The 26,222-nt window shown below is 36.9% G+C and overlaps 2 protein-coding genes across 4 annotated transcripts; both read right to left on the minus strand.

The window, feature by feature from the left end:
* Window positions 1-4,563: 4,563 nt before the first annotated feature.
* On the minus strand, window positions 4,564-12,253 carry LOC121242883 (protein PUTATIVE RECOMBINATION INITIATION DEFECT 1). Of its 3 annotated transcripts, none has more exons than XM_041140886.1 (9): window positions 11,723-12,253; window positions 10,318-10,427; window positions 10,026-10,201; window positions 8,432-8,743; window positions 7,103-8,066; window positions 6,294-7,008; window positions 5,934-6,214; window positions 5,194-5,863; window positions 4,564-4,956 (listed from the first exon to the last, which is right to left on the minus strand). In XM_041140886.1, the coding sequence occupies exons 1-9, from the start codon at window positions 12,179-12,181 to the stop codon at window positions 4,720-4,722; spliced, it is 3,924 nt and encodes a 1,307-aa protein (XP_040996820.1). In that variant the 5' UTR covers window positions 12,182-12,253; the 3' UTR covers window positions 4,564-4,719. The 3 variants fall into 3 exon arrangements, with proteins under 3 accessions (XP_040996820.1, XP_040996827.1, XP_040996835.1); XM_041140893.1 differs by having other exon boundaries at window positions 10,318-10,432; window positions 11,723-11,853; XM_041140901.1 differs by lacking the exons at window positions 10,026-10,201; window positions 10,318-10,427 and having other exon boundaries at window positions 11,723-11,853.
* A 1,627-nt stretch (window positions 12,254-13,880) lies between these two features.
* Window positions 13,881-26,007, minus strand: LOC121250874 (protein transport protein SEC23-like). Its single transcript, XM_041150111.1, has 12 exons — window positions 24,914-26,007; window positions 24,647-24,820; window positions 23,642-23,803; window positions 22,622-22,764; window positions 21,340-21,415; window positions 21,040-21,212; window positions 20,827-20,908; window positions 18,622-18,699; window positions 17,734-17,895; window positions 17,319-17,582; window positions 16,549-16,653; window positions 13,881-14,483 (listed from the first exon to the last, which is right to left on the minus strand). The coding sequence occupies exons 1-12, from the start codon at window positions 25,664-25,666 to the stop codon at window positions 14,337-14,339; spliced, it is 2,319 nt and encodes a 772-aa protein (XP_041006045.1). The 5' UTR covers window positions 25,667-26,007; the 3' UTR covers window positions 13,881-14,336.
* Window positions 26,008-26,222: the final 215 nt, after the last annotated feature.

A 26,222-nucleotide genomic window follows, 5' to 3' on the forward strand; every position in this document is an offset into this window, starting at 1 on the left:
ATGAAAAATGAATTAAAAGACATTGTTTTATAGGAATTAAAAGACAGTTAACGATGCCAAGTACGCCACAGCAAAATGGCGTGACAGAAAAGAGAAATCGAACACTGCTTGAGATGGTTAAATAATGATAGCGCAAGCAAACCTACCAATTTCATTTTGGGGATACACTTTTGACTGCTGCCTATAGTCTTAATCGAGTGCCTTTTAAATCAATATCTTCCACTCTATATGAGCTATGGACCGGCGAGAAATCCAATTTGAGTAACTTGCGGCCATAGGGTTCAACGATTTTAGTTCACGATGTTTATCATAAATATGGAAAGTTGAGCCATAGAGGAAAGAATTGTATCTTTACAAGGTACTCAGAAAACTTTAAAGGGTATGTGCTAATAGGTGAACAATCTGATGAAACTATTACTGAGATTGAGTCACGAGATGTGAATTTCATAGAGGATGAGTTTTCAAGTAGAGGTGAGGTTGATAGGAGTTTGGAACTCCATGAGATTATGGGTCAAGAAGAAGGCGTTGCAAGAGATTTAGTTGAGAATGAGGAAGAAATTCCTCAAACTCCTAAAAATTGTGTGAGTGACTTGTCTCCAAGTAGAAGTACACCACTTATATAAATCAACCACAACAACCTTAGCCGCATAGAAGCACGAGGGAAAGTGTTCATCGTCTTCGCTTTGAGATTGAAGGGGAAACTTTCATGGTAACTCCGCAAGATGATGATGAGCCTAAGAAAATTCATGAGCCTCTATCGTCTTTTACTAAAGATGAATGGATGAAAGTACTAAATGATGAGATAGAGTCTATGAGAACTAACCGAGTCTGGGATCTGGTAGATCTACCATCAGGGCGCAAGGCTATTGGGAGCAAATGGGTTCTAAAGGTGAATGGCAAGTCGGATGGATTAATAGAAATGTACAAATCTCCATTAGTGGCGAAATGATATACCCAACAGGAGGGTATAGACTATGAGAAAACTTTTTCACCACGGATGAGGTTTGTCTCAATTCGCCTGATTCTAGCCATAGTAGCGTATATGGATTTGGAACTCTATCAGATGGACGTTAAGACAACATTTCTCAATGGAGAACTAGATGAAGAGATCTATATGGATCAACCCACGTGCTTTGTGACCAAAGGTCAAGAGCGCAAAATGTGCAAGCTCAAACGATCTATATATGGCCTAAAACAATCATCTAGACAATGATATCTCAAATTTCATCAAGCCATTCTCTCAAATGAGTTTACGATGATCACGGAGGACCATTATGTCTATGTCAAAAGGTCCAAAAAGAGTGTCATTATATTGTCATTATATGTTAATGACATACTACTAGCTGGAAATGACAAAAGTTGATAGTCGCCACAAAAGACTGGTTATCCTTCAATTTTGAGATGAAGGATATGGTTGAGACATAATTCATTTTGGGAGTTAAAATCTATACAGATCAATCAAAGAAACTTTTGTATTTGTCTCAATAGACTTACATCAAGAAATTTCTCGAGCGCTTCCAAATGAGTGAATGTAAACCCATTGACACCCCTATTGCTAGAAGCAAGAGCTTGTCCAAATATTTGTGTCCTAAGACTCAAAGAGAAATGGAAAATATGGCTTGTGTCCCTCATACTAATGATGTGGGCAACCTGATATACGCAATGATGTATACTCAGCCAGGCATATGCTATGCAGTTGGGTTGGTGAGTAGATTTCAATCTAATCCCAGACTAGCTCACTGAAAAACAGTTTAGAGAATTCTGATATATCTCAAGAGAACTGCGGACTATGTGTTATGCTATCAAGGTTTTGATTTGTAGCTGAGAAGTTACAATGATGCTGATTGGGGAAGTGACCTAGATGAGCACAAATCAACCACTAGGTATGTCTTTCGACTCAACAATGATGTCATTACATGGAGCAGTAAGAAACAACCTTGTATAGCCTTATCTACTATGGAGGCAGAATACATAGCTTCTTCAGCAGCAGTTCAAGAAGTGTCTGGTTACGAAGGTTCCTCAAGCATTTAGACATTGGCACAGATACTTCAGATCCGGTGACAATATTCTGTGATAGCATGACAATTCTTGCATATGCTAAGAACTCAAAGTATTATGGAAGAACTAAATACATAGATATCAGATACCACTACATCAAAGATATGATAGCGCAAAAGGAAGTGATCCTAAAACACCTTTCTATGAGTCGCATGGTTGCTGATCCCCTGACAAAGCTTATAGCAAGAAATATTTTTGTGGCTCATGTTAGGAATCTAGGATTTCGTAGAATATGAATGGAATTTGTGTTTCAGTTGACATTGAGATGTAAACTTTCTTTTGGGATATTAATGCAATATGATTTTATTAAGTTCTTATTTTTATCGTATTATTTTCCTGATACACACACAAGTTATTTCAATATGCTTAGATCGACTCACTCACACGAAATATCGCCTTTAGCACTTGAGTAGCGAGTGGAGATGAGATATTGTGTCCCTAGGTACTTGTCCAATGGGATAAGTTGGTTGACACAAATATATGTTGTCTTAGTGAGAGCTAAGATGAGATCTATTGTATTGAAAGGACCATGCATGGGTAACCTCACAATTCATGTAGATTGTGGTTAGCCAGATGCGAGGTCCTCTTTGACCCCTTGGAGGTGAGCAAATGGAGGAATTCGTGTTAGACGCTTAAGGAGCGGCTAGACTAATATCTGTACGGTTTTAATATAGACATATGCTCTTTGAGGAAGAGAAATCCACTGTAGCATGTATTTTATAATATATGTGCTTATTCGACCAAATGAGTAAATGGTTCCCTTCTTTGTTACTGTGTGAGTCTCATATTTTATCAAGTATCCTTTATTTACCTTTGACTATGTCATAAGATGTAGGTTGTGGCGTCTGCTACTTTGGCATGTTGTCTATGACCATGATTGATATGGTTTAAAGAGACATTGCTGAGAAAGCGCTTCGACCAAAGTTGAATGACATGAGGGCAAGGGAAGACTATTCAACATCATATATTCGATAGCGTTTGCCAACGTCGAGACGCTACACATTAGTAACAACTAAGGTTGTGAACACATTAAAATGATTTGAAGGTAGTTAAGCATTGTTCTGTGTTTCTTTTAACTCAAGAGGGTTCAAAAATGTTTGATCTGATGCAATCGAATGAGTCTAGGACATGACAAGACACTTTAGGGATGTTGCTATTCTGGTCTTCTCTGGAAGAGATTTGGTATAGTGCTCTCACCTTTCTTTTTGCAGGTGTGCTTGGTGGTTACACAATCTATTTGCTTGTATGAATAAGATTGAGAACATTAGAGAGATATAGGCCTGGGGTTCTGCCGACTGTGTGCAAATGAGAGATGTAAGTTGGAGGGGCACCCACATGGGCAAACCCCTTCTCCTGTGCTGTAATGGCATGTAACAAATGTCATGCGTTATATGCTTAAGAGTTAAAGTGGCAAACGACCACTTTATTGGTTTAAAAGTTGGCTTTTAAGGCTAACCTATATGAAATGCACAGGGAGGGCTATATATAGCCCCCTCAAATAGTTATCAGATTATTCCAAAAAAAAAAATACCAAATCTCTCTCTTTTTGTTCTCTCTTTCCAAAGTATTTAGGCTGTAGATTTGTTGAGTATTACTCTATTTCATTCTACGTAGTATACTTCACCATCAAGAGGAGACGCTTGAGGCTTTTTGGATTATTTGTTCAGACAGGATAAACTTGTAGAACAACTCAATAAGCTGTACTTGAGATATTCCGCTAAGTTCTCTAACATTTATATTAATATATTATTGAATTTAACTAACTAAATAAGATATAGTTATATAAAATATATATGATTAATATATAAAATATATATTTCTTTTTATAACATATGTATATTAGAGTTGAAATTAAATGTAAATTTGGAGTCAGAGAAGGAAAAGTCGGAGTCGAGTCATTTAAAAATATTTTTTCTTTTTTACCATTTTGGATATCGAGAATATTTAAAGTATTCTCATAATACGTCACTCTTATTTATTATTTTTCACTTATTATTCACTATTATTTAATTACTATTCATTATTATTTAATATTCTATTATTATTTTTTCACTGTTATTTATAAAATATCTAATAATACTTTACTATCCGAACGTAAATTTTAAAAGGGGCCTATCAAGACGTAATAAATGTATTAGTACTAACCTAATAAATACCATGTGCCACAGAGGATTCTGCACCATAAAGTGGATTCTAATGAAAACATCAAGGATCATAGGACAGTGCTATATGCACAGATAATTGGCATCCAAAAGTGTATTCATCAGGTGGTTTTTTTTTTTTTTTTTTTTTTTTTAGCGTTCTAAGCATTTTCCGGGATCATATGAAGCAGTGCTCCTTACCTACTAAATTATGACGTCATTTCAAATGTTCTATGTATCATTTTTTTTCTTCAAATGTTCCATCATATACAAGCGTATGTGTATATATGGATGTGTATGTGTTGATGTATGTACACACACACATATATATGTATATTGACTATATTCGTTTATGTGTATCGAATATCCACTTTTCAACTTTGTATGTCGTTATTAGTGTGTATCTCTGTCCATACGGACAATATGTTATGTTTTTTGTTATTTACTTTGATAAAGACAACTACTACCTTAGTTACACAACGGGTGGTATTGCCACTAAATGGATTGATTCCATTAGCTGTCATCTTTCCACTGTCAAGGTCCTAGAAAACAACTCTATCTCTTCTAACAGTTGCTTATTCCCAATCCCAATATGTGATCCCCTAGAATCCATATCTGGAGATGACTCGGATGACATCAAGTAAATGAGAAACTCACAAACTTCTTCCACATCGTTTGGGGTGGTAGCCGTCTTCTTCACATGCTCATCTGATTCATCATCTTGAGCAATGTCAGCATACAAATGTTGTCTGCAAGCCTGCAGTGGCAAACCATAAATGGGGAATTTAATACTTGTTTGTTATCTTTTGTCTTATTACACTGCCTTTGGTTACAAGCCTTACAATGAAGTTAAAAATGGATACCGGTGAGAAAATAATGGCATTAAAACGCACGAAAACGCACGAAATGATGATATAATGAAACCATTGTTGTGCATGCAAAGACAGCAAAGAAATAGAAAAAAACATGATAATATAGAACAGGGAATTGTCACCTGGAGCACCCGATTCAGGTTAGCAATATGTGCAGTCTTCAGATACTCGGAATTTAATAGCTCTCGAAACAAAAACACCATTTCCGTATTCACATTAGTCGCTGAAAGGTTTTCAATTATGCAAGATATGCATGTATCATTGAACACAGATCTCATCCACCCAGGAACCTTCTGGAGTTTTAGAAGTGCCACAGCTACATGAATTGCAGGCTTGTGATGATTAATGAAAGATTTTGTCGCTAAACAAGGAGCCGCCAAAGACATTGCTAGCTCTTCTACAATCAACCTACACCAACTGTTCTTTTCAATCAACGTTGTCTTTTGCATGTCCAGCATTTCCCACCCCAAAATTATGGATAGACAGAGGCCACAGTTCATAGCCACTCTGAGATCGCTGTAAAAAATCAAGCCTTCTAATATATCAATTACAGACATAAGATACCCCACGGTGCATTTCAGTTCAAAGTGATTTTTATCTCTCTGGTCCGATAATCTGGTTAGCAACTGTAACAGACTGTAGGAAGCAACAAGCTTCACCAGAGAGGACCCAAAATGCATGAGTCTGCATAGGTCATGACAATGAATTCCAATGAAGGACAACGGCTGCATCCTATTTGGTAGATCAAAGAAATTTTTCCAATCCACAAACTCAGGTAGGACAGCAGGCAAACTGAAGCAACAAAAGAAAAGTCAGCGCCAACAACTTGAGATCATACTAGTTTTTAATGAGAGGCACTGACCTTCTTAAAGAGAAATAATTTAGTAAAAGCACAAATATCAAACTTTCTCCAATGCCGGTCCCCTCATCATGGTCGACCAAAGCAGGCCCCTTTAAGTGGGCAGCGTCGATTATGCTGTTGATTGTAGATACAAGAGAAGTATTAAAAAGAATAGCTTTTGAAGCTTCTAACAGTACTTCATTGGTGGAGTGGTGCAAAACCAGGGAAAGAACCCCAATTACAACAAGACTTTCCTGATTCCACCTATCTGCAGCCTCCGAGGTGTCTAAATTCTCCATCAACTACAAAAGAAAATAAACTGTTCGATTAAATTCCTACAACATCAAGCAAATTAGAGTAGGCTAAAGTTGAACAAATCACCTTCATAGTCACTGCGAGCCAATTTTCATCACTAGAAAGAATTTCAGGCTGCACCAACCTTAAAATCTTAAAAATCAAAACTGAGATGGCCTTCAATATCTGTGGGGAAAATGTGTGGCTTGTGTCATAACAAAGAGTGTAGATCACCTTCCCTATGCCACACAAACATAATTGGTTTGAAGCAGCTGGAAAGATGGTAATAATAGTTTCCATGAGAGTAACCACTGAGATTATGTCATGCTCTTGGCCAATATCCTTGGCAAGATCTGTCAACAAGCATACAAAAATTGTTGCTCCATAGTTATCTCCTGCTGCTACTAACTTCGCAATTGCTTCTTTGCTTAAAACTCGATCATTTCTTCCCTGGACTATGATGTCAGTCCCATTTGAACTAGTGCTTCTGCTGAATTTGAGAATCTGATAAGACAATAGCTTGCTGATTTTCTCTTGTTGAAATAACCATTTTAATGACACCGAGTGAATTCCTGCAGAAGACAAATCCCATTCATTTTCAGTCATCAGCTGAAAAAGTATGCTCTCTGCTTTTGAACTGTAGGGGATTTGGTAGTTCATTTTGGCAAGACCCCTAAAAAGAGCATAAAGGTTCACTAGTCGCATCACTGCAAGGGAATCAGCAGCCCCATATTGTAAATCTCTACCATTGACTAGGAGATACTGATCCAAAGAAGCTAAAACCAACTTCTCATCTGCAAGTCTTGAGAAGATACTAAAGATGTAAGGAACGGAACGTGACATGCATACTACCAACAGAATAATAGGAGGGAGATGAAGAATGATGAGTCAATTACCTTTCATCATACAAAGAGCTGGTGTATAATACCAGCAAAATGGCAGATTGACAAGAAGACAATTCCAAATTATGAGAGCTCTTTTGCCCAAGTAAAAACAACAAATCCACAGGATCAGCTGGCAGATATAGAGCAGCATCTCTAATGGGTTGCCCAGAGCCATTTCCCAAAAGAACATCCACAAGTGAACTAAGCATCAGATATACTCTGCATTTCATTTTTTCTGTAGGATATAAGCCTAGACATCCAAACGAGAAACAAAACCAAGATGATGAAACCAAGGTCTTTGCAAGTCTCATGGCTTGGATATCACAATCCTGAAGCAGTAATGAATGAAAAGTTTCCAATACCCCAAGGACAACTTCCTCCTTCAGTTCATTGATGGCTGTTACAATCCAAGGTAATAATTGTTTTATGCATACTTCCACCACATAACTTCGTAGTTCAATGTTAATGGATTCATTGAAGTTTTCTCCATTACCATAAAGATATGTCTCTTTAAGTAGGTACAACGAATGCAAAATTTGTCCAGGATGTTTTTCGGAGAGATCTAGACAGGCTAAAATGGCATGTTTTGATGCTTCTTGAACCGATGTTGCCAGATTTAAAGTCCCATGAGAAGATGAATACTTCAGAAGAGCTACAAAGACTGAGCAAACTGTTATAAATGCCTCAGGAAGCATGCCCATCTCCGCCTCAGTATGCATTTTAAGCATCCTTGTGAGAATAAGAACTAACTCCTCTATTTGAGAAGTGGATAGCATCCCGGGGCAATCAGAAATATAATTCCATATGAGCTTTAGTGTCTGACTTTGGGCAGGATGAAAGGGAACTTCAGATACGTAACGTACTACTGAAATCAGAGTTCCAAACCCAATGGCTAGCCTTTGTTTGAAGGCTTGCTCAGCTGTTGATAAAAGATCAAGTACCCGAATGCAAGAGCTAACAACCTGATCCTTGCATTCTGTTCACCAATAGACAAAATTCATTAGCACAAAACTAGAGTTTGCAATACAAAAACTTTATTTTTCAAAGTTCAAAAAAGATATATGAACACTTAATGCATATAGTGGTGTTAAGGCCTACATGCACAAGGCCTTTATCTGCAAGACCTTCAGCAAATAACACAATCTATATCAAACTTTCCAAGAATAACTTTATGATGACAAGAATTGAGGCAAACTAGAATGGACTCCATTGAATTTATTCGAAAGGATTGTGGACCTTACATCATAGGTTCTGATTCCAGAGGCTACTCTAATGTTCATGTTGACTAATGCAGAGTGTACCTTTTTTCTTCGATTAATTACACTGAGCAAGTTTGTTCACCTGACAATCGAAGTACTTCAAACACATAATCTGCAACATTTTCTTCGACCAGGACTTGGATCTGCTTTCCTGAAGCACCATCACAAGACATATAATGAAATAGTAAATCTAATGTGCTCAGTTGGACTTGGCTGTCTGATGAAAGCAATGGGCCTTTGATGGCCTCAGCAAAACTGATATTCAAACGAGGCCCATCTCTCTTATCTTCGGCTGCTTGAATGAAGCTATCTGCTTCATACAAATTCATGCTGCTTGTGTCATTTGCATTCACACTAGCAAAAAACCCTCTCTGAGTCAACACCATCAAAAGTGCTAGGCAAGTATAATTGAAAATTGTTAGTTGATAGAAAAGGAAAGCGATACTGATGAAGATGATGATGAAGACGATGACTCAACAATGATCATGTGATCTAGATGAATGAGTTTTCCATGCTGTGTCAGAGTGACAGCTACATGAAAAATGCTAGTTAGCATAACAATTCATAACATTTTTTCAGAAGTAAAGTCAGTTAATTTTGATTTTTTTTTTTCATTTTCTTTTTCCAATTTTTGAAATTTATTGAAAATATAAAAATACATCTATACTAACTTTACTTCTGAAAAAAATCGAAATTTTAAAAAGAAAATGAAAAAAAAAATTGGCAAATTCAGTCAAATGGGTAGTCATTTGTTATGCCCAGTACCATGATCCCTGCTACATATAGCCATACATTATTTGAAGTTAGTTAAGTCCATGATACAGACAATAGGTTTCTAATTCACAATAGTTTTTTAGAGCTAGTACAATATCTTTTGGTATTATAAAAGGAACATTTTTAGAATTACTCCCTTATTGTGATCTCAATTAAGTGATCTCAGTGATGAACCTCAATACTTGCTCATGAGTCAGTCGACTCAAATTGCTTCATAACTGCTTTAAATATTGATGTTAATAACAAGGGGCTTTACCTCCCCAGACAATATCTCGGTATGTGTGCTAAGGTGTTCTGTAAATGATGATTTAGGGCTCATTTGGACACTTAGAATATCTCAGAATTCTGTGAATAGTAGTAAAATAATTTGAGTTAAGATGTTTTATTGAATTTTGGAAAATGAGAGAGAAAAAGTTGAATAAAATATTATAAAGTTAAAAAATAGTTTGAATATAGTTTTTTAATATTTTTTTTGTTTTGAAATTTAAAAAAGTTGTACTTTTTTTTTATGTTTTGTTTGAAAGTTTGAGAAAGTTGTATTGTGTTTCATGTTTGGATAATAAATAGGTAATGATTACATGAAAAAGTTAAAGATTTGAAATTGAAAAGTGTTTTGTGTTTGAGTGATGTTTGGGAAATAAATTATGAGGATTTTCTAGAATATCCTAGTGTCCAAACAAGCCCTTAGTTTGTGTGGTTCCTTCTCAAATTGTTTTGGAAATTCATTTGTACATACGGATTAAAAGATTAAAAAGTGGAGCCTAGAAGGGAAAATGCTTTTGGCATCTGACCAAGATGTTGGTCACATCGTCTGGCATCTCCAACTAGACTTCCCAAAGGAAATGACTAGACACCATACTTGACTTTCCAAGGAATGAGAAATAAATGACTGGATGACAAACCTAGGCAATTCAAGCGGACATCATCAATCTGGGTCTTCATGAGGGCATCCACTACCAGATGCAAGATCCTAGGACCAAAGGCCAATAAAACATCAGATCCATCACCATCCTCTGATGTATACTGGAGAATAGATACTTTGTACAGAACAAACATGATCTCTCCTCGGATCTCCTCACTGGGTCAAAGGAATTGAGGACATAAAAATAATACCATTAATTTTTTGGTGATGCAGTATAATGTGACAGATATGTGTAGAGACGAAAAACAAACCCAGGTTACTTTGCTTGTTACCTGGGCAATTGAAGACCCACAACAAGGTTGGACACAAGGCTATATTTGTCCTTGATGTGTGCATAGAGGTTATTTGTCTGACAGTTTAAGAGAACCCCTAAGCAATGAAGCTGCACTTAAGAATTCAAAAATGAAGGTCAGTCAGATGTTTTAACCCTTCCATTAAATGCAAAGACCCTCATGGTCTGGTTGATGTGTCAATTTTGTTTAATTTCTGTCTACTTTGTTTCCAGTACATCATGCAAAATATTTTATAATGGTGAAAGGAAAATAAATCAATCAAATGAGCAGGTGTCTGTACAAAAGAATAACTGATTGAAGGATGAGGTCGTTTAAAATGTATTTATTTGGGAGACCCCAGTATGGAACTAAGATTTCAGGTCATCTAACCTGTAGGCTATACACTGTTTGCCTTACAGCAGTGAATTCGAAATCAACCCCATGTAGGCTGGTGACTCAGATTCCTCGATTACATAGGCTAACTTCAGTAGTAAAGGCCGGCTACCAGCTATCTCAGGCTAACTCAAACTTTTGGAAAGTCCACTGGGAGTTTGCGTGGGGCGGAGAACTTACTAATCCAAAAGATACGAGAAGAACTTTTTAGGTGATCATTTTGGCCAACCCGATCTCATTCCTTGAATCATCACTATTATGATCATTATCTAGTTTTATATGCTGCCACCTGATGGAAGGTAAATCCCTCTCTGTTTGATTTGACTGAGTTATAACTATAAATACAACTATGAAATTTCGCCCAATTTTTTACTATAAGCCATCAAATAATGACTTAAATTTATTTTGCAAATGTCTAAGGAACCTACTTCTTTGAACTATTTTTATCCCACTCGCTAAGAAGTGAGCAAAGAAAACCAAAATCAAAATGCGCTTCAATTTTAACAAAAATGAAATGGCTCGGAGAAGGAAAATCCAAATGCAACCACATCGGTTCAAACATGCAGACTAACTTCCAATCTCAGTCACCGAGTCTGGTTCTGCATAGAACAAAAACAAAGGTAGATACATCTTTGAGCCACTATCACAAGATCGACCGATATTTAATGTGTTATCAAGCTCGTGCAGGCTGAGTCCGATCACAGCTTAACCGTAAGAGGTAAGCGTGTCCCAAAACAACTGGGTTCGGTAACGCCATATAAGACCAAGGCTGTCGCTAATGTCAAATAAAAATGATGTTCACCGGACACGGCGGTCTTTGCAACGGTTATTATTTATTAATTGCAAATTCGCTTATCTTTTCTTTTTCTTTCAATCTCCCAGCGACAAGACAGACAAGCAGGAAAAATATCATCCACTATCACAATAACTTCTAATCAAAACCAAAATAAAGACAGAAACCTAACAATTAGGCAAAAAAGAGAGAGAGAGAGAGAGAGAGAGATCGCATTACCATAAAAACCTGGCGCCGACTCCACGCCAACGCGCCGGAAGCGAGAGAATCCGAAACCCGGGCCACAAACTCACAGCATACCGATCCATCATCTGAATCACAGATATTGACGATGAGATCAATGACCTGTCGGGCAATGGGCTCGTCGTCGAAGGAGGAGAGAGCTTTGACGAGAGGGGAGACGAAGAGGTGAGAGTGGAAGGAGCGAATGGAGTGGAGAAATTGGGGCTGAGAGAGGGCATGAGAGAGCTGGGAGAGGGCATAGGAGACATGGAGAGTAGGAGAGAGAGGGTTGGAAACAAGGTTGGAGAAGCAGAGGAGGCAGATGGAGCCGCCCTGCTGGGTTCGGAGGATAAGTGTAGATCGATGGCCTTGGGGGCATGATTGTGATGGATCAAAGTAGGATTCTGCTTCTTCTTCGAGATCGAGGTCCGGTTCCTGTGAATCGTTGACGAACATTGTCCCCGGAGCTCACTTGTCAGTTCTCAACTTCTCACGTAGAGAGAGAAGGGGGCCTTCGGTTTTGAAGTTTTGGCGCGAGGGGGATTGGTGACTGATGTCACGTGGTTCGCCAACTCTTTATCCTAACATAATTTGATTTAAAAATTAAATCTCATAAATCAAATCTAATTATTTAAATAATGTGAATAGTATACTCTATATATTAGCTTGAGAATAGAATAATTCAATTGATTAATTCAAAAAACAAAAATAATGCAACAATAAAAAAATTTAGTAAATGGAAAATAAAATATGAAAGAGAAGCTGATTTTTTTTTTTTTGCCTTTTTTTTTAAATGTTTTTTCCCACACACCTATTAGTTTTTCAAATGAATTTTTGATTTTTTTTTTTAAATTTCGTAATACAGGACGCATATGCTGTCTATGGAAGGACATGGCTCATATAAATGATCTTCTAACAAGTTTAAGAGCCGGTTTGGATTGGGAGATAAGTTAAAATGATCTTCATTTCATTACTATTTATTACCATTCATAAATTTTAACTTATAAATTTCACTACTATTCATAAAACATTTTAACACATCTCATCTTATCTCAGAATCCAAACAGGACCAAGCTGAGACTATTTGATCAAACTTGAAAGGTCAGAATAAATTTATAAAATGATCGATTTAAGAGTACATAGGTCAATACAATCTACCGAGCAAATCAAAACATTTATTATTGGAGTACTACTTCATCCTATGATTTAAGACTTGCAGTTTGTTGTAGAATTTTCTCCAACTTTCATAATACAGACCAAAAGTTTGGGGATGCAAAAAAATGGCTTTTAGATGTTACTCAGGTAATATTAATATAAAATATTATATCTGTAAGTTTGTACAACTTGAATTTAATGTGTCTAAAGAGATAGAATGACTTTCGATGGCATCACCATTTATATGTATTAAACATATTATAAATCGCACATATTAATATATAACTACTAATTATATGTATATATTTATAAAGCTCAACAATATTATATTTATTTAAATAAGATATCAAATCATATTTACTATACGAGACTTCTTTTTTTTTTTTTTTTTTTAATGTTTTTGGATCGGGTAAAAATAGATGCTCAACTCCATTAAAATGGTAGTGAACTGGAATCCCAAGAGACATCAAAATGTCTCGTAAAGAAGTCATTATTCCAACCTCCGCGGACACGATTTTACTCAAAATGATGCCAAGGAAGATACCATTACAGGGAACACGATGGTTTTGAAAAAGGGTTCTGCTGCTAGGATTGCAGCTCTATAAGAAAAAAATAACTCAGGTCTCGTTTGTTTTCACAATCATTCTCAACTCATCTCATCTATTCATTATAATTGTTTCAAATTCTCACACAAAATAAAATAAAAAATTCAACATTTTCAAATTTTAAAACAAAAATAATATTAAAAAAATATATTCCAATAATATTTTATTCAACTTTCATCTTATCTCATCTCATTTGCAAAAACAAGCAAGGCCAAGTCTCTAATTGACAACACGGAATCACTTACAAATCCCCACATCAGATATTAATGTGTCAATTAAGTCCCCCTCCAAAGCATACAAAGAGAAGATAAAATTATTGAGTTGCCACAATCCGTTAAGGTGCTGCTGCAGAGAGAGAGATGAAAATGAACAAAAAGTGACCAGAGTTTCCAAACTTTCCAAACTAAGAGCATCAATCGCATCTCTAAGTATATAACTTAAAAAATTCAGATACACATGGCATACTTTCTCTGATCTTGGTTTAATACAAAAAGGTGAAGATGGAAAATAAAATCTTTAGACAATATATCTTCCTCATTGGCTCCGCTATTGAAAGCCCCTAAATTACACTACCATCATACCTTTCTTTCCCTATAACTCAAAACTCAACCGACATCAGCCTCCCTTCCCTTATTCTTCCAAGGAAGCAGCACCTCCCCCATAAACCCCCCCAAAGAATAACACATGATTTCTTTATTTTTCAAATAATCCGGGGTCTGATCTCTCATCTTTAAAAAAACAATGGAAAGAAAGGGGAAAAACCGAATGAACAGAAGGATATAGGAATGGGAATCTCCTCAAAACAAAACCCATAGAGCAAGTGTACAACTCTCAACCCTTTTTTTCTGCTGTCAAGATTGCACAGCCAGCCTTTGAAGATGCTCGAAGAAGACTTGAAGGCTCACATCATCTGTGAAGATCACATCTGACCCAGCAGCCATCTCATGAGCATTATTGTATGTGGCTGATGGATTCAATTTTGCCAATAAGAATCTAGCCTGTTCATCATGGGATAACAAACCATATCATGCTTCACATAAGACAAAAGCTAAGGCATCATATCAACCACACTGCTTCAACTAACACATGAAAAATTTTGGGGACCAAGATCAGCCATCAACAAGACCAGTTGAGCGTATTGGACATGCCGTGGATTTGAAGATTGTAGTTATATGCATACATCAGAAACTGATATTTACTTTCTGCGAGATCTGAACATAAGACCTAGTCCTACCCCAACCTCAATCCCCTTTACCACCTAAGCCAAGACCAGGCTACTTCAAGTGATATGCTAAAATTACTGGTTTTTTTTAGCGCACATGTACCCCATAGTAAAGCAAAATGGTCCAGGTAACAACAGTGAGTGCATCTAGAAAATGAGTTGAATGATATGAACAGTATGTATGCTTACACTCATAACTGTAATTAATTTCATGATGAAAGTCCCATGGACATTGCAAGAGACAGTTTAAGTCGTGGAAGATGGAAGACTTGCGTAGTGAAAAGAACAGGCCCCAAATTAGCTTCCTTTTTTTTTTTTTTTTTGAGTTTGAAGTTCAAAAAAAGGAATTTATTTTAGAAGAAAGAGGAATGAAAAAAACAATGCATTATTATTGGTATGAATTGAGAAAGGGCATGAGAGCAATTGTTTCTGCATGTTTGTCAAGTCTGAAGGGGCTTTCTTGTACTGCCAAAACCAATGTCAGAGTCTTGTTTTGACAAGCATCCACCAGAAGAGCATAAATGAAAACATATAGCGTGTGCCTGATTGAATCAATCAGGTCATGTAGGAATAAGGTTCGAGTTTAGGGACAATATAAGAAGTTAAATGTATAAATACTCATTGTTTAAAAGCCCCGTGTATTTGTTGGGTACCCCAAGATAGAACTCACAAATTATGGCTAGGAGGGAGTATTTCATCTTAGTCAACTAAATCTTATTAACAGATGGACAAGATTCAAGCCCCAACATAACGTGCATATTATAGATCATTTGATTCCTCAATTACAATTACTAAATCAAGGTTCAATTTGTTGAGTGTAATTAGAGGACAAAACAACTACAATGTAGAATGTAAAACAGAGGCCAAGGATAGAAGCTTTACTTGGCCAAGCCAAAAGGCATAAACAGCATGAGACTCCTTTAAAAGGGTAACGTCAAATGTGCCAGAAAGTAGGCATAAACAAAGTTACGACAATAGAGCAATTACTAGAACTGAATATTCGAGATAGACCAGTAATTAACACCCCCACCCCCCCCCCCCCCCCAAAAAAAAAAAAAAAAAAAACCTCAACTATCCCAAATTGTAATATCATGGAAAAAATAAGGTAAAGATCTTCGTTATTAAAATTGTAGAAGATAAAAGTTAATCGTCAACTGAATAACCAGGGACCCAACATATGTTACATGTAATAATGAGTTCCTAAATCTACTGTGGAGCAGAATTAACTGCAATGAAATCACCTGCTTTTCAGGAAGAGAGTGGCAGAAGTCAATGGTTAGCTATCATTTCCATTTAAATTGTAATTTGATCAAACCAAATGCAACATAATTCACCATTACATTCAAAGATTTGTCACTATGCAAGTGCAAGACATGAAGCCTTGCCTTGGCCCTTTTTCATGGCCAAGTAAAAGGACAATTCCAGCATTTCATCTCCCTGTGAGAAGCTCCTCTAGCTACATTTGTTATATTGGGGTCGAGACATGAAACCTTGCCGTGGCCCTTTTTAATACCAAAGGTACAAAGGCAGTTGCAGCATTTTATATCCCCTATGAAAACATCCTCTAGCTAAATTCATTCTATTACACATATTGATGTTATGAAGAGAATAAATGTTTTTGATAAGTAAAAAAAAAAATTGCATATCTAGCTTCTACAGACTACAGAATCAGTTTTCAATCATGTAAACAATTGCAAATCTAGCTTCTAGTAACATTCATTGACTAGAGACGATTTAGGAATGTTGAGCATCAGCGATTGTTAGATGGAATTCATTCTGGATAAGAATTACAAAGTAACAGGGGAACTTCAAAAAACTGAGATTTGAATAAATGTACTAACCTGGGAGCCATGCTGATCACATACCACCAATCTAGGGACAGGGAAACGTTCCCGAATGATCATCTGGACATCATCATTAGGAGCTTGCAATAGCAGTGCAAATGCCTGAAAGATAAACGCACATATATACAAATATTCAGTTAGATGGAGACAGCTTATTTCACAAATGCAGGTAAGTAATTGCTGAAATTAAGCTTACAACTTTTTTATAAGTAATAATGATTTTATTAAGGAGAACAATAGGCATAGCCCACGTACACAGGATATACATACATACATACATACATATATATATATATATATATAAGAGACAGCCTAAGCATTATCGACAACCAATACAAGAATATTATGGACAATTAGTCCATTAAAATCTATTGCAATTGACCATTGAAATAAAGTATTAAAGAAAAAGACTCAAAGCTCATCTATTGTCTATTGATCCTTTCCCTCCAAAGGCACCACAAAAGGCAAATCAGGCAACCTTCCATATTGCTGCAATTTGTGGATTGCCATGTAGGCCCCTCCAATTTGCTAGGAAGTAAACTTTCTAGGCATCACCCATGCTAATCCCACCCTCGCAAAGAAGGAAATTAAGCTTACAACTGGTAAAGACTTCCATAATGGATTTGATCAAACAATCCAAAAGAAATGCTCAGAACATTTTAAGAAGCTCGGTAACACAAATATCTGCAGAACATATACTTATGACAATAAATTCCAAGCCAACTTCTAAAATTGCAACAGTTCCTAGACAAATTATGCATAGATACCCGATGTTCTGGCTGGTTATGGTATCCTGCATTACGCCACTGAGCTATTTGCATTCCATGGAAAATTACAACACTGAAATAGGAATCCAGCAAGAGAATACGATCAGCTGCGATGGAAGCCACATCCAACAATGCTGGAGCAGGCAGCGAATTGAATGAATATGATATCAAAGACGGTTGAATCATAACAGCAGCATTTGTGATATTTTCCCGGTTTAACAACATGCGGAAATAGGCAGTCTCATCTGGACTGTTGTTAAAAACCTGCCACATCCCCACCAAAACCCCAAAAAGTATGTTAGATGCAAATGTACACATCAATTACCATATCAGGGAGATCACTCAGAACAATATACATGTGTGTGTGCGCGCGCGCGCATGCATGTGTATCAAGAGAGAGAGAGAGAGATAGAACCTGTACAAATTGTGATCGTCGCAGATTAAACATAAACTGGGGGAACAATGAAAAGGAAGGATTTAATGTAAAAGATGCTGGATCATCCTTCCGGTAGTCACCGAATTTAGAACAAAGACGAATAAGAGACCGATCCAACCACCGTGTAGCCTCAAACCCTTCCTGATTAAAACAAAATCCATCATCAGGAGCGATACTTTAAGAGACAAGAATTTAGAAATCCTAATGAGTTTTTTTACCCAAAAACTTCAGGCCCAACATCTTGTAAAAGCTAATAAGAAAATGAATTGATTAAAATGGAATTAGATCATTATAACTCCTATGAACTAAATGCTTGGATGCAGCATTATTCTACAATGAAAAATCAAGTTTCAAATATCTGTTGTTCTCTCTTTTCTCATTAAACTCCCCACTATCATCTATTCCAACAAGAATAGAACTGTGTGTCAAATGAAATATACGAACCTTGAAATAAACACCAGCAAAAAATTAGGCATACAACAGATAGCAAAATATACTTGACTAATAAGTGTAACAACCGAAGGAAAGCCCAAACCACTTCTATATTTATAACTAGTCAATGTTACAAACCACATGAAATCATTATATACTGCAATAACTTTTCTCTACCATGCAATATGAGATCTCATTCACAACCCTCTCGTATTTAATCCATTGTACCCCAAGTTTTGTAAGAGATCAGTGAATGGGGGGATCTCATTGCTTGGGAGGAGTCTTTGTGGTTTATAATGATTCTAATGGGTTCCAATTAGTACATTGACTAGTTATTTGGAAGTATATATTCAAATGTAGCTTTAGCTTTTCCTTTGGTTGTTACAAAAAGAACACATGAAAAATCAACAGCTGATGACAAATCCTGTAAAATACCTCCGTCTCCATTTTCAAGGAAGTCAACCTTGCCATTACAACAGCAGCAGTCTCCTGATCGAATCCTTGTACCAGTTCCTATAAAGGCAATAATCGTCAACATTAACATCCACTTCATGGATTTCAAACATATTCTTTAATTATACAGTAATAATGGATAAATAACCTCGAACATGGCTCGAAAGAGAGTCCTTTTTTTTCTTGAAAACATAGTGATTTCAGTGCATTTTTTTAATAGTTCACAGAACCAATTCAATCAGAGCCCATCAAACGGATTCTAACCAATTTGAGTCGATTCCAACTTATCCAAAATTATGTTTCTTTTTTGGGTTGTTAGATAAAAGAGTCCTTTTTTTCTTTTCTCAAAATATGATAAATCTAATCATATATTGACTTTTTCATCTTTGCGCTTTGTAAGAAGAATACAAAAGTTGAAAGATAAACAAAAGAGTTCTTTACTTTATTCAGTTGAATGGAAAAAAATAAGAGAGCCATGAGTATTTTGTATTAAATTTGTGACTGTTACTTATAAAAAAAAAAAAACTGTGACTCTGCACAAAACACCACCATTGTCATGACTTTATAACTTGAGAGTATTTATCTTTTTCATAGACGAGAATATTCGAGGCAAAAAAAAAAAAAAAATGAGAAAATTTTACTTATAAAATAAATGAGAACATTTGAGGTCAAATACATGAATTGCAGGCCTATCGAAACTATTTTAGATTCATATTACATTCTTATTGAAGGTGGTCAATAAATTCATATTTCAAACTTTTCTATACATAATTTGAGATACTTGAATTGCATCATTAAGTATGTTTTTAACCCTACTAACTGTAAGCAATTCCAACTTAGCCAAATTCACTTTTAAACCAGAGAAGGCTTATAAGCAGCTCAAATAACGGAGGTGATCTTCAATTGCCTCACAAAATATTGAAGTATCATCTGTAAACAAACGATGAGATATTGAACCCTACTCCATTATACAAGTCTATAAAATGTTTACAGTAGCCCCTAACATACTTTTCACTTCATATTAATTTCTTATTCTTCTAAAAAATCCCAATATGTCACTAGCTCATACCAAGCACATGACAGCCATGAATCTAAACTTAATGTGCAACCCGAAATCTAATAAGACATAGCCGTGTTTAGAAGCATCCATTATGCTCAAGCTTCCACATTGATATTGAAAACTAAAGGCTTCAAAATTCCAACCAAAATGGCGGCACCATGGAACACACATGTCAAACACATCTAATATGCGCATGCTTTAGAAACATTCATCCTGGCTAGGGCAATGCACATTCCCTCCCATTTTATTTAAAACAACGGTTAAAAGTAATTATAACATTGCACATACATGTCCACACGTGTACAAAATGCATGTGTACGTGCTAGTGTGTGTGCACACCCATGCACAGGAGGTGTGTCCAAAGTGGCAAACACAGCCACAAATAAAACCTTAACTCACCCTATTAAGACAAAAACAAAAATGCCATAACAGGTATAAAGCTTGTTCATAGTTTCATTCCAACTACAAGACTTTCTTTTAAGTTACGCTCTACTTTTTTTTTTTTTTTTTTTTTTTATAAGTGCTTAAGTTATGCTCTACTTGAGACAAAAAGAAAAAAAAAAAAAAAAAAGTTATGCAACAACAGACACACTTTGTTACAAGCTTTACACCATGCTTATCTGTATACACATGCCTAATAGATATCCAGAAGGAACTCCACCGTCAACCAATCTTCCTTACCAAATATTTTCCCAAGCCATATCAAATACAATGACAAATAACAGTGGAATTGACCTCAAGAGTTCCCAAAAATTAGTTTGTTTTATCAGAGTCCACATGAGATATCAAAAAATGCATCCTCCAGCCACAATTAAATAAACTATAATACAACAACCAGAACAAGGGGGGAGGCGTGCCAGCAATCATTTAACTGAAAGACATACCCAGCATTCAATTTTGACACAGTGAATCTCACATAAATTGACATTGGTGGTTATCTTAGCCAGTAAACTGAACCCATTGAATCCCACGTAAATTTATAGTTTTAGAAGAATAAGGACTTAAAATAAACAAATAAAACATGCAAGTGTAAAAAGGGGATGAAGGGTTAGGTCATCTTTTGAACAGTAGCAGACATATGACCTTCACATAATAAAAAAGAAGACACGGAAATTGAAGTTGCAAACCTCTGAGCTAACTGCACTATCTATCCATGCTCTACTAATAGTTGTCACTCGAAGCATTAATTGACCTTCAGGGTTTTGATAACTGCAATTACATATAAGACCATCAAAATTCGATTATATTCCATATGAAGGGAAAAAAAAAGGCCTGTAAGTGCATGAAAACACATGAACATACACATGGTAGTCCCACATTGATGCAATCCACAGACGTACCTTGTGAGAAACTGCAAGTACAACATTGGATTTACAGCTCCCGGAGCATTTGACCGATCACTTGAGGAAAGATCAAAAAACACTGTTAAGCAAGTACTTTTATCAAGACCACACATTTTCCATGCTGTTGTACCCCCTTCCCCAATGACCGTATCAGCAACAGCAGGTCCTTTCTGCAAGATACCGGTGCCAAGACCACCATTTAAAAGTTTGGTTCAGTCTTATTTCAATGGATCTTAAACAAACCCCATATATGAGGCCTCTGAATAAAATCTGGCTTTTAGTACTAAATGGTCCAACCTTTTCCAATGATGTGCAAGGTCCAACTATCCCCTGGATTTTGATGTCCTTTGAACAATTGATCTCAAGTGTACCACTGAAACAAAGTAATCACAAATGAGCTTGACAATTAATTACAGCAAAAATATAGACCATGAATGGTGCAAACAGCAGCATAAGGCCAAAGTAAAAGAATAAACATTTTAAAAGGGTCTGCAACAGTGAACCAATTGAGCAAAGCACAAATGCTAGAACTTGCAAAATCCTCTTCCCCCCCACCCCAACCCGCTTCATCTTCCCTTCCATTCCTCCTTCTTCCCTCTTATTATTCTCCTCCTTTATTATTCTCCTTCTTTCTAGAGAAATGTGCCTCAAAAGTATTTATTTCTTCTCCCACTCATCCCCAGTGTGAAGCCCTTGTCTGGAGGCACTAAAGATATACACATGCATTCAAGAAAAAATGCACCATTTTCCTTAATAGATCATACACCTTCCTGCTCTTAAAGAAAGAGGATACTTGTATCCTCAAATAAGAAAACGAAAGAGTTTGCTCCTTTTCTAGCAGTTAATAGCCATTTCTCCATGAGGCAACAAATGATGAGAAGCTTCTTTTTTTATTTTAAATGCACAATTACAAGCTTTGGCACAAATGCTTTCTTTGCATTCCTTTCTCTGTTGCATAGAAGTACCTTCTCTCATGTTCTGCAACTCCTTTTTTAAGTTTTCCCTTAAGAGATGCTTCATTCTTCCAATTGAGTTTTTCCTCGTTTAGTTATCTTAACAGTTTCCTATTAGAAAAAAAAAAAAAAAGCCACTAGTTCCAAGCCAGAAAATGGCTCCATTTTTTTCCAATAAGTAATTAAAGATTTTACTTTAAAAATGAAAAAGGCAAAGCCCAAGTACAAGAGGCCTATGCAAGAAAACAACTACATCTACAGCCAGTGAAGTCAAAATCAAAGAACCATATTGTATCTTTAGACATTCATGCATAGGTGTTGCTCTTGTATGTCCCATGTACTTGGCTATGCGTATTTTTAATAAAACTCTTATTTACTGATAAAAAAAAATTCGAAGGACCATGTTCCTGGTGCTGCAACATCAACAGTATGGAATGTATTTGTAACTAGGCTCGAGTGGTACTAGAGAAAGAAACAATTTACAAGAAAACAGAAATTCAAAAATGCGGGAACAATTTCACTTTTAAATAAAAGGATATTCAAAGCACAAATTTAAGAAAATAATTAGGCCACAAGACATTGTAGAAGAAGAGGAAACCTCAAGTGTTCCACAATGATGAACTCACTTAAAACAAAGGCCGAGAGACTGCTCCCCTTCTTCAAAGACACGCTTGAAAGAATCTTTAAACACAGAATGACCAAAACTTTCAGCTAGAACAACAAGGCCGCCAGTTTTTTCAACTGCAACTTTCATTTCTGCAACCCCAACCTATATATTTAAAATGCCAAGAGTCAAAGCATAAGTACAATCTACAGTGCATGGAAATTGTGATTTGTGATTTATGTATCAAAGAAAGAAATTGTCAATTTGCCAAGGGCCTGTGCACTCCTGGAATTAGTCGGGACTTTCTTCTCGGTGCCAATCAAGCAAAAAACGAAAGAAAGAAATTGTCATTTATCAAGTAAATATTCATGACTCTAATGTACTAGTTGGTTGTCACCATAAGCATTCTTGATAGAGGCCATAAATATGCCATACAAACCCCAATAACACCCAACAAAAGAATCAAAGGCAACACGAACACATGGAATTCTCATACAATGCATTAGGTTTTACTTCAAACATTAGGTTTTTGTCTTTGCACCTGAAAAATGAACTATAAAAATCTCTAGCATTAGACTTTCATTTTTTTATTAGTACTAGAATTAGGTTTTCATAAGACGTCAATTATTTCAAATTAATAATAAATATTTTTTTCCTAGAAGCATAAAATGACTTCTTTGAAGCCAGAACAGGCCTATTACAATGTTTAAACAGGAACCCCAACCCCAACCCCCCCCCCCCCCCTTTCTCTCTTTCCTGTGTGAGTTTGATTGTAAAATTAACTCTGCATACAATACCAATAATTCCACATGCAAGCTATTAATACAGCGTTACCCTAATGAAAAGGAGCAAGGACCAAAATTTTGACCTTATAACAAGAACTTAAAAAGGGAGGGTTTTTTAGATTACTTGACTAAATGAAAAAAATAAAAAGAAACTGTAAAAGACAAAAACTAAATAAACAATCACTGATTTGTTTGAAAGCACACATAAAAACTTCTCATAAGTTGTAACAGAAATCAAATATCCAAATGACACAGACCTGATCAAGTGCAGAAGCAAAAAGGTCTAAAACATGACCCTGGCTGACCAGCTGATTTGCGAGATTTTCATAGAATTTAACTGCTTTCTTAAAATAAGGTGCTGCATCCTTGTCTAGATCTTTATGTGATCGTACTGGATCTGAGAGATCTTTTGATACAATCTGCAAGACTTTATTCAAATCAATATCTTTACCATTGTGAACTAAACAGAAGATAACGCCTTAGAAATTTATCAGTTTAAGAGAAATAAGGAGCTTCTTACCCCCAACTTTTTTCCCTAATATTAATCATGCTGCATAGGTGACTATGCACCATTCACAGAGGTAGTGAACTTGAATTGTGATTTCGTGCAGATTGTGGTGATGCGTGGATTGTGGTGACATGTGGAGAAAAAACACAAAGGCAACAGAAAATTACAAACCCAAACATAAATGCATGGGTCTAGGTTTGGCATGGTATTAGGTTTCAATAAATAGATCAATGGTCACTGAAAATCTGGAAAAATATATGTCAATATATGATTTAGAAAATAAAGTCAACATGCGACCAACACAATTGAAAATGGGACTGGAAATAAGAACACAATTAATTATAATGCGAGACCCAACAAACAACACTTCATCTGACGACTTAGCAATCAAGCAAGAAAGTCGCATATTTATTTTGCCTGAACTATTTGGTCCCATTCTCATGGTGTGAGGCATCACCTAGATAAAACCCTAATAATATCAGCTGAATTCAGCCATATGCAAAATAATGTACAGGTCCTTACCAGTTACCACTAGCTACCAAAGACTTGGTTTCATAATATGATGCATTCCTAGTGCTACACAAAAATATATGAACAACCTAACTTTGACAGAATAAGGTAAGGACGAAAAACTATAAGAGCCAAAAAACTGTAGATCAATTCAAGTCTAAGATAACATCAAACACAAGTTACAAGCAGTGATAGCAAAATAAACAGGAGTCCAAAATAGCTTCTTTTTTTTTTTCCTCTTTACCGTGCCGGGCCCTTCCGTGCAAGGACCACCAACCAGAGCTATAATTCTAGCACCAGTGCCGGTGGAACAAGCTCCAAGCAATCCCGTGGCAACACTTAAAGCCACTCCTGTGCACCGCGATGCCCGACTCCCAGGCGGAACAGGCCATTGATCCGTTTGCAGTTCATCCAACAGCTGAAACGCACAAAAAACTCAGGTGAACTCAAAAAACAAAATCAAAGACCATCCCTACATAACCAAATCGCACCAAACGGTCCAAAAACCCACCGCGTTAAGAGTGTACTCGCAATCCCCAGCGGGTAATAAAAACCTCGTGACACCTGAATTAGGAAACCCATTCGGCAAGCCCTTCTGGTACCCCGGTCCACCAGTTCGCCTGGCCGAAATGCCGAGCCCCAATTGCTCCAAAACCTGCTCCTTGGAAATCTCCTTGTTCCCCCTAAACACGTAAACTTTGGACATGTCAGAGAACCCCAATTCATGGACCTGAACCTGGGTCCCAAACGAAACGAACCCAACCAGAGCGTTCTCCGGCAACAACCCGATGGCGCGCTTTAGCGCCGATTTCACGAACCCCATCTCCTCCTCGATCATGCACGTATCAAGCATGAACAAAAACACGGGCGGGAGGGTAGGAGTGAGATTAGGGTTAGGGTTGGGGTTTTGAAAGAGGGAGTATTGGACGGTGGTGTACTGGGCATAGAGCTCGCCAGGGAGGTTGGTCTCAGAGATCATGGAGTAATGAGGAGGGAAGTGATTCCGCTGGTAGCAGAAGGGGCAGATCCAGATCTTGGCGGCAAAATCCACGCGCGAAAAGGGATTGAGGACGGAGGAGCAGGTCTTGCATCTGAGGGGCGCGTAAGGGAGCGTGATGATGTCGGGGTGCGGGCGGATCGGGGAGAAGGAGGCCGCGAGTGGGATCACGCACTTGCTTGCCTCCACCTTGGTGCGAGGCCAGACGTTCCAACTCATCCGCACTCCATCGAGACCCTCCGGATCTGTGTTGGCCATCTCCGACATCTCTCTTTCTCTAAAGGATTCGAACTCTGCGGAATCTAGAGGAAATTGGAAATAGGATTCGAGATTGATTCGAGATTTTTGTGTTCTCTAGGGAGAGAGGCAACCCCTCGAGAGATGAGAGATAAAGGGATCACGACGGAGAGTCGACCGATCGAGAGGGGGGCGTAGAGGGAATTCTCGGGTTTGAACGAGAAATTGTGATTCTATGAGTCTGTGCGGGGAAATGCTAAATTGAGGTTGTGACGATGGCATATGGGATTTTCCATTCGTGTAGAGATGAGCAGCTACTACCTTTCTTCTTGTACTGTAACGCCAACAGAGCCAATGTCGTAGGTGGGTGGGGGCTCTTATTTTTCCTATATATTTAAAAATTCTTGGAGGGTTAACTGATTTTATTTATTTAAGCTCTAATATAATTAAAAGAAAATTAGGATTAATTGTATAAAATTAGAATATGGGTGACGTCCTTCCCTCATAGGGTGAGGTTATTTTCTCTCTGGTTCCTTGGTGAGCTTAGAGCCTAATCCCTCGGACACCATGTCTGTAGAGGGAAGAG

Source organism: Juglans microcarpa x Juglans regia, chromosome 1D, assembly GCF_004785595.1.
Source record: "Juglans microcarpa x Juglans regia isolate MS1-56 chromosome 1D, Jm3101_v1.0, whole genome shotgun sequence".
Taxonomy (NCBI): domain Eukaryota; kingdom Viridiplantae; phylum Streptophyta; class Magnoliopsida; order Fagales; family Juglandaceae; genus Juglans; species Juglans microcarpa x Juglans regia.

Coding starts and splice junctions, on each gene's coding strand:
- LOC121242883 (XM_041140886.1), bottom strand. CDS start 12,181: ATGTTCGTCAACGATTCACAGGAACCGGACCTCGATCTCGAAGAAGAA. Junction 8,744..10,025: donor TGTCCGCTTGAATTGCCTAG/GTTTGTCATCCA, acceptor ATACTTGCCTAG/CACTTTTGATGGTGTTGACT. Junction 6,215..6,293: donor GGCTCGCAGTGACTATGAAG/GTGATTTGTTCA, acceptor TTTCTTTTGTAG/TTGATGGAGAATTTAGACAC.
- LOC121250874 (XM_041150111.1), bottom strand. CDS start 25,666: ATGTCGGAGATGGCCAACACAGATCCGGAGGGTCTCGATGGAGTGCGG. Junction 24,821..24,913: donor GCGAGTACACTCTTAACGCG/GTGGGTTTTTGG, acceptor TGTGCGTTTCAG/CTGTTGGATGAACTGCAAAC. Junction 20,909..21,039: donor TACTTGCAGTTTCTCACAAG/GTACGTCTGTGG, acceptor ATGTAATTGCAG/TTATCAAAACCCTGAAGGTC.